Source organism: Eptesicus fuscus, chromosome 6 (genome assembly GCF_027574615.1).
Source record: "Eptesicus fuscus isolate TK198812 chromosome 6, DD_ASM_mEF_20220401, whole genome shotgun sequence".
In the NCBI taxonomy this organism is placed as follows: Eukaryota; Metazoa; Chordata; class Mammalia; order Chiroptera; family Vespertilionidae; genus Eptesicus; species Eptesicus fuscus.
The window spans coordinates 74,807,888-74,816,548 of record NC_072478.1 but is presented as its reverse complement, the minus strand read 5'-3'; the positions used below and the strand labels follow the sequence as shown (position 1 = coordinate 74,816,548).

The 8,661-nt window shown below is 44.2% G+C and overlaps 1 protein-coding gene across 2 annotated transcripts; it reads left to right on the top strand.

Moving 5' to 3' along the window:
- Positions 1-1,583: 1,583 nt before the first annotated feature.
- On the top strand, positions 1,584-6,456 carry CDKN2AIPNL (CDKN2A interacting protein N-terminal like). 2 transcript variants are annotated; one of them, XM_028148473.2, is made up of 3 exons: positions 1,584-1,868; positions 3,117-3,199; positions 6,228-6,456. In XM_028148473.2, exons 1-3 carry the CDS (start codon positions 1,630-1,632, stop codon positions 6,377-6,379), a joined length of 474 nt encoding a protein of 157 aa, XP_028004274.1. In that variant the 5' UTR covers positions 1,584-1,629; the 3' UTR covers positions 6,380-6,456. The 2 variants fall into 2 exon arrangements, with proteins under 2 accessions (XP_028004274.1, XP_008140463.1); XM_008142241.3 differs by having other exon boundaries at positions 3,117-3,216.
- The last annotated feature ends 2,205 nt before the right edge of the window (positions 6,457-8,661 follow it).

Here is an 8,661-nt window from a genome sequence, read left to right as displayed (position 1 = left end):
TTAATTACCTAGGGCCTTGACTCTGAGTATCTGGTGATGGGCCTGGGAATGCGGTTTTAACAAGCCCCTCAGGAGATGTGATCTGCACTCAGGCCCAGCTCTGGGCATCTATTCCTGATTGCTGTGGAGAAGCTGAGTGTGTCTTTGGCTTCACAGCCCTGTCCACCCTCTCCTTGTTCACAGGGTGAGAGCAGCATGCCTCCCTGTTGTTAACCGTAAATGAGATGTCACTGCATCTGGTGTTGGGTCTGCAGGGACAGTGTACTCATAAGACTGCCTGGTATTTCCATTCTGTATGCGGTTTCTGCCTGGGGGGTGGGGGAGGGATGCAGCTGATTTCTCATCAGAAGCAGCAGACAGCACATGGTTGGCTCTGCCCCTGGGCCCTGCTCACAACATAGGACCTTCACTGGAGCCCTTAATCCTGGATTCTAGGGCGGCTCTGTACCCTATCCCACTTCTTAAAGGGGATGATGGGAGAGCCTATTAGGTCAATAATCTCTCAAGGCTGATGTTGGCTCAAGTGATTTCCCTGTTACTGTACTGGAATGCTTTCAGGGGTGGGAAATTCACCACTAGCAGCGAAGCTCTTCGGTCTCTCAGGAGGTCTGCTATGTGATCCCAGAGCAGACAGCAGAGTCATGCCAGCTCACCTGCTCATCTCCTCTGGACACATACATTCTGGCTCCTTCCAACATCTTTTGGAAACACAGGTGTCCCTATTTTGGTTAAAATCCTTCAGTGGCTCGCATTCCTCTGAGGATCTAGACCACAGTCTCTCCCACGGCGTGCCGTCCTGGTGGATCTCTGGGGCCTCACCTCCTCCACTGTCCTCCACTCTCGGACCTTGTCACACAGCTCTTGCTGTTCTCTTACCAGGCCAGGCTCTCTCTTGCCATGGCCTTCTCCGCTTTATATAGTTAACCCCTGTGCATCTCTCAGCATCCAGCATCATTTCCTGGACCCCCAGGTCTGGATCAGGTTCTTGCTTACTTAATACTCCTAGCACTCTGGACCTCTTCCTTCTTAAAATGTGTCCCCGTTGAAAATTTTCACTTGAACAATTAGGTATTTCACCAATGGCTCCCTCAGTAGATGATAAAGTTCATTAAAGCAGGGCTCTGGGTTTGCTCTCATTGCAAAGAAGGGCCTGGCAGGTCCTTAACGGGATGAATGACTTGCTCAAGGAAGGCGGGTCGTCCAGGGCGACCCCTGGGAATCACAGACAGAACCGGAGCAGCTGCACATAAAAGTCCTCCCTCCGAACTGAGGAAATCCGTCCGCGAGCCGGGCGCCCAGGGAACCCTCAGGGCAAGGACACAGCACAGTTCTGGCTGGCATCCAGCTGCCGAAGGAGAGAAAGCGACGCCTGGTCTCTGCGCCTGGGGGGCCTCCGTTTCCCTACCGCTTCCCCAAGGGGTCCGCCGAGAACCGCCCCTGCGCCCCGGAGCCCAGGGCTGCGGAGATCTGAGTTGCCTGGCCGGTTAGGCCGCCGCGCCCGGCGAGGGCGCTCCAGGCCGGTCCTCCGGCGCAGGCGCGCGCCGCCCGGGCCCCTCTAGCCGCCGGGAAGCGGCGCGGTGCGTGTCGGGAAGGCGGCGGGAGAGTCTAGCCCTCGCGGCGGAGGGCGCCATGGTGGGTGGTGATGCCGCCGCAGCGGTGGAGGAGCTGGTTTCTGGGGTACGGCAGGCGACCGACTTCGCCGAGCAGTTCCGCTCCTACTCGGAGAGCGAGAAGCAATGGAAGGCCCGCATGGAATTCATCCTGCGCCACCTGCCCGACTACCGCGACCCGCCTGACGGCGGCGGCCGCCTGGACCAGCTGCTGTCCCTCTCCATGGTCTGGGCCAACCACCTCTTCCTGGGTTGCAGGTGCGGTCCCCTGCCGGCTGGACGACCCTGTCCCCTGCCTTCCGACCCGCAGCTCTGGTCCAGGCTGACCCCGCCCCCAACCTCCAACCGCACTGGCCAGGCCTACGTCTGATTCCCACCCTTAGCCCTGGAAAGATATTTATGGCCTCTCTGAGCCTCAGTTTCTTCATTTGGAAAATGAGTTGTGAAGATTGCAATATTGAAGGGTGAAAAGCACTTAGCACACAGGCTGCCATCTAGCAAGAGCTCAATACATGCTGGACTCTAAAATTGCCATTGTTGTTTGTATTGCTGGTATTAGCTCCAACCATCACCTTTGCAGAGTGCATTTCAAGTCCATTAGCTCCTTTCACCCACATGGCAAATGCAGAGACGAAAACTGAGGCCCCAAATTTACTTATGAAGAAGCTGAGAGAGGGGAGGTGACATACCTAGGGCCTTGCAGCTTCTGGCAGGATGTGATCTGTGGCCCTCGCCTTTATCTTCCCCCTCCCCAATCTGCTGAACCCTGAGCCAGAGCCAGCTTTGCCTCATTGCCTTTCCTCTTATGAAAGTAACAGATGTCTTGCATCCCCCTCTCCCCAGCCATGAAGAAGGTGACAGATCTCGAGGCTCCCATCTCCTTTTATTTTAGCGTTTCCTGAAATTATGTTACGATAAAATGACTCGGCTTACTCCTGGTTGTCTGACTCTTGTCACCTAGCCCTAAGCCACTTGATTTTGCTTTCAGATGTTGGGGGTTATTAGAACAAGATTTGGGGAAGCAAATCTTGCCAGTCACATCCATCTCTTTTCTCTGCCTTCTAAGACGCCCCTGGGAAATCCTGGTTAACAGGATCCAAGATTCAGCAAATGTCAGCAAGTTGGATAAATGAACAGATAATTTTATTTTCATTAGACCAACATTCCATGTGTTCAAAAACTACCAAGTTTTTGGCTCTCCTACCATATCCATGAATATGTACTGCCAGATGTACAGTGCCTCTATTTTTTTGTAAATGTTTTGCTTGTTTTGTAAGTTTGTTTTGAAATACCTGCTCTCTTGGCATTCCTAGAGCCACTTCTGTATTCCCAACGGGAAGAACTGCTAACTAACTTGCTGCTGAACATGTATTGATTTCCCCTGTAGTATCAAATCAGTCCTCGGAGAATTGAGTTTACAGTCCCTTTACCTGCAGTTTCTTGTTAGCCCCATACTGACAAGCAATTTTTCCACGGTTTTTAACCTGACTACTTTTTATTGTGCAGTTACAACAAAGACCTTTTAGATAAGGTGATGGAAATGGCTGATGGGATTGAAGTGGAAGACCTGCCACAATTTACTACCAGAAGTGAGTTAATGAAAAAGGTAAACAGGCTTTCCAAGTGCATTTGAAATGGTATAGAGTTTATAGTGATGTATTGGAATATATACTGTTTTCTGAATAGGGTGAACCTTTACTTCCTAACTGCTTGTGGCAGATTCTCTCCTTGCTTGTTGCTAAGAGGTATTCTGCCCTCCCTAAGATCTTTCACATCCATTTTCTTTTGTAATATACTTTCCTCTCTTGTATGTAGCTGTATTTTGTCATGCCAGGCTATTAGAGATCAGACCACTTCAAGATATTTGGGTTGCAGCCCCCAGGAGAGACTAAGGAAGTTTTGTAATTGACACGCACGTCCCTAACATTACCCACAGACCAGAGCGAAGTGTATGTGTGTGTTGGGGGGAAGGTCTCTCTAAACTGTTATACATTGTAAAGGAGCATCAAAAATGTAGGGAGCGCTCTAACCAGTTTGGCTCAGTGGATAGAGCATCAGCCTTCGGACTGAAGGGTTCCAGGTTCGATTCCGGTAAAGGGCATGTACCTTGGTTTCGGGCACATCCCCATTAGGGGGTGTGTCGGAGGCAGCTGATCAATGTTTCTAACTCTCTATCCCTCTCCCTTCCTCTCTGTAAAAATCAATAAAATATATATATTTTTAAAAATGTAGGGAGCTCTGCCCTGGGATGTCCATTTTTTTATGCTGTCATTGCATACTGTTAGCCTCCAGAGAATAGTTCTCGGGCATGAACCTGGCACCCTAGAAACCAGCTTTTCGGTCAAACTAATCCTTAGCATCTGGCTACCTGGAAGAAGCCTGCAGGGAGCCTATACTTCTGTAACATTTTTGGATTACGTGTGTTTCAATTTCCTTCAATACTTGTTTTTCTTTTTCTAAATATTTTTTTTTAATTTTTATTGATTTCAGAGAGAAAGGGGAGAGGGGGGAGAGACAGAGAGAAACATCAGTGATGAGAATCATCAATCGGCTGCCTCCTCCTACACGCTTACTACTGGGGATTGAGCCTGCAACCCTGGCATGTGTGCATGACAGACTTGGTGTTGAAGGCTGTCCCCTCCATTGAAGGCCACCTTGAGAGCCCACTGGAAAGAGCCTTCGGGGACTTTTGTCTCTGCCCTGAGGTGTTTGCATGTAATAGAGACTGGCAAACCTTAAGCAACATTGCCAGCCCAGAACAAAAGAAAACCTTGATGTTGAGCCGTGCACCTGAAAACATCTGTTGTAGTTCTGTCCACAATTGACCCCTACCTCTAAAATTAGAGTTTAGTTGAGTCTTAAAGCTAGCTAGCAGGTGGAAAGGAATCGCCTGGCATTGTTGATATCTTAGGACTTAGTGAAGATGACTTAGGGACATAAGCTCTTTAAAGTAAGACTTTAAAAACACTTACGGTCCTGGCCGGTTTGGCTCAGCGGTTAGAGTGTCTGGTCTACTGATGGTACTTGTCAGACAGTTGCAGTGTATAATTTTTCTTTTGAAAGAGGGAGATTAAAACACAAATATATTGAGCGAACAATCATTTATCTAACAATCATCCCTAGGCACCTACTGGCAGCTTTGTGGTTGACCAGCTTTATCCATTAATAAGCAATAATTAACAAATGAGCAGCAGCTTACTCAGAAAGGGTGTCATTACTATGACTGTCAGAATTAATATTTCCAAATGCATTGTCTTACGGAGAAAGAGGAGTGATTGACTAGGAAGCTGTCATTATTGACTAAAAGAAAGAATTTTTCATCGTAATTACTTGTCCATTTCCCCTGAAAACATTTTTATCCATGAGGGAAAATGGCAGAATGGAAAGTGAAAGAGAAGTTAGAAAAATGAGTGTATCTGCGTTTCAAGAGGTTCTTTTTTTGTGTATTATGTACAGTCTTGGCAAGCTGTAAGGGTAATGGAGCAGCCACTTGGTGGAAGGAGATATGATTCTAAGGTGGCGAGTATGTGTATTAAAAAAAAAAAAAAAGCAACCTGTCAGATTAGTTAAATCAGTTTTGTCTTGCATCACCAAGATAAATGCTCAGTGGAGCTACCTTTTCTCCTTTATCTGCTAAAAGAAGCCAGAAAAGCTCTGCCTGACCCCATAGGCCAGCCTGTTGCCTGGTGCCAAGGATGAGTGGATCACATATCAACACTTTGTGTCAAAGACCAGACTTGCAGCAACCAAAGCCAGTGGCAGCCGTTGTGCTGTTGTTGTCTTGGGCTTATCAGAAATCTGAGAGACAATTTAGAGAATAATCTCCTTCCCTTTGAAGTTGGTTTCTTTAGGTGATACTGCATTCTCCTAAAAGGAGAAAGACTTCTTATATTTTTTGTTTTTGCTGAGGAATTTTGCTGCTTTTAAATTACTCCAAAAGACTGATGCAATAGGCTTAGCTAGGATATCGGTCATACCTTGAAAACTCTGATTACTAAAAAGACTCTCAGATTGATTCATTCACACTGCTAAATGTTAAGGAAATCCATTCAAATACAAGGTGACAGCCAAAATGATTTCTTCACACCCTGCTTAAAAGTTGTCTAAAGCCATGTTTAAATTTACCAAAGGTGCTAGAGTACCCAGAAATAATGTCTGCTTCATTTCGCCATTATTTCAAGACAGTTTCTAATAGTGTGAAATCCAGAAGTACACAACCTTCACATTTCCTAAATATCCTGACTAAATGTGGAATGTTGTGAATTACTACCTGGATTTAGCGGATTTTAATTGTAGAACATTAAGTGTTTGTGTGATTCTGCTTTTAGAGCCTTTCATTGAAAAGCATGCCAAGAAAAAAAGTTATATTTTAAGTATTTCCATTATCACATTAAATTGTGAACATTTACAGATCACAAATGACAAAATAAAATTAGGTTCTGGCTTCCAAATGGATGTTATGGTCAGAGTTCTGAATTTTTTGTGTGTAGTAAAATATTAATAATTTGAGTCTACTTACTATCTGGGTAGTACATAAATATTGCATCACTGCTATATTTTATGAATCTGATTCACTGGACTACATGACTACATAACCTTTTCCTTTTTTCCCCCCAGCATCAAAGCTAAGACAGAAGATCCATCACATTTTCATTATCAGCTACAGGCTAGAAAGGAGGAATGTGACTTTGACCACAGAAGCTCTCTTACGACTCCTGATATTACCAACATGTAGGAAAGAGGCAGTTGGAATGAAAGTGGCATTTTAAAAGGTCTCATTCTTCCAGTAGCTATCATTGTAAAAGTATGCATGAATATTTATGTATTTATAAATCATGCCTTTTTATTTTGTTTTTGAATATCAAACTTTTTGTTAAAATGCATATTTTTTTTATGTTGATGTAATAATGGCAGGTAATGGATTTTACACTTTGGGTTTCTCAACAATGTACCTTTGAGTGTGATTCTGGTCCTTATGGTCCTTTTTTCCCCCCACAAACCAGACCCTTTATTTCCTATTTCTATCTGAAGTTTACACCATCCATATACTCCACTGTCACACACACTCATCTTTTTTAAAGAGATGAGAGAATCAAACCATAGGCTTTAAGTACCCATCAGCTCATGGGAAGAGGCAGCCTACAAAAGAGCATCTAATCTTATTTTAAAACAGACAAGATTCCAAAGTTTGGTCCAGGTAGCCAGTTGATCTATAGATTCTCTAGAAGGTCTCCCAGCTGCTGAGTAAAGGCCACATTTTTTTTTTTTTTTTTTCTGGAGGGAGCCTTACGCTCTTATCTTCTACTAGACTTGAGGAATTGCCAAGCACAAAGAAATTCTTTATTGCAGTGCTGCTCTGCGCTGAAATTTTGGTATTAATTTCTCCCTTTTAGTTAATGTATCTATTCTTTATCCCTCTCTTGTTCCTCTTTCCTATTTAGTATCCACCATTAAGTATTTATTCCAAGCATAAATACTGAGAGAGGGACATCATTTAGGAGACAGCAGTGTAATAGCCAATCACAGCAGGATTCACTCATCAGGGTGCTTGGTCCTGAGAATAGTAGTGAATAAGACAGTGGATCCTGCTCTAGCATAACTTACTGAAAACGCAGGTACTTGAACACCCAGAGGTGCTAACGAGGAGAGCGGACTGTGGGAGCATGGTGTCTGGTGGCAGAGAAGTGGGATGACTCTTGCCATGGCTTAAGGCCAGGCTGCACGCCTTGGATGGGCCTCATCTTTGTGCAACTTTTAGCTCATCTCTAGTGACCACTAGAGTGGACCACATTGGAAGAAACAAGATCTCTGACCTATAACTCTGGACAAGCCACTTTTCTTCCCCAGCCTTATCTGAAAAATGGAGATCATAGAAATTACTACCAGAGCTATGGCAAGGATTAAGATGGAGGGCCAAGCATATGCTTAATGAGCCTTAACCTCTTCTTTTCCTTAAATGTAGCCTAGTCTCTCTCATTCTGATTTGCACAAATTTGTGAGGCTTAAAAAAATCAAATTATAAAGTGGAAAAATCAGTGTGTGGTTATCACTTTTAAAAAATGTTTTTGTTTATTTTGGAGAGGGGAAAGGAGAGAGAGAAATATCAATTGGCTGCCTCCTGCACACCCCCTACTGGGGCTCAAGTCCACAACCTGGGCTTGTGCCCTGACTGGTAATCGAACCTGACCTCACAGTGCACAGCATGACACTCAGCCAACTGAGCCACACCGGCCAGGGCTGATTATTCACTTTTAAAATGCATTTTCCATGGGTTTTTCATGATGCATTCTTTTTTCTCTATAAGATATAATGTCTCAATTAATTAATAATATCCCATCAGGAATATATCTATTGCATACAGCAAGCTTAAATTGTGTACTGACTGATAAACTTCTCCACCCCATCCCCATCAGTTTATTTTTGAAGACTTCTCTAGGTAACCAAAATCAAATTTTCTAATACCACTTTTTGATGTGTTTTTCATTATTTCTTCAGTTTAAGCAACTTCTTTTTCTTCTCGTCTTTATGACTTCTATGGCTATTTTACCTATACAATTAAGTAACATTTTATAATTTTATCCTCATGTTTTTCTGGTATTGAAGTCCAATTTTTTTTGCATCACAGCACTCCTGTGGTGTTGGTAAAATGGTCCACTCTTAGCTTCCAAACAGGAGCTCGCACCAGATATATGCTACAAGATATTGGCCTCTTCATATATATAGTCTTCCCCAAGATGGGGTGCGGATCAAGTGATATCTTAGGAAGAGACATAGTGTAATATTACATTCAAATAATGACTAAAAGGATCTTTTCTGTTAAAGACATAAATCTCAATACCTTGTGAGAAGCACAAGAACAGTTTAGGGTGCTCAGTTAAGAGTGATACCCTTTCATGTTATCCAGAAAATGGCTTTTTGAAACATTCCTTAGAGTCTGTGGCCCACCTGATAAATCCTCTACCTTTGCAGGGGAAAGATTTCCTCTGAACTTTTCCAGGATCCACTTGGATCTGTGGCTTACCTATTCCACAGGCATTGGGAGGAATGACAC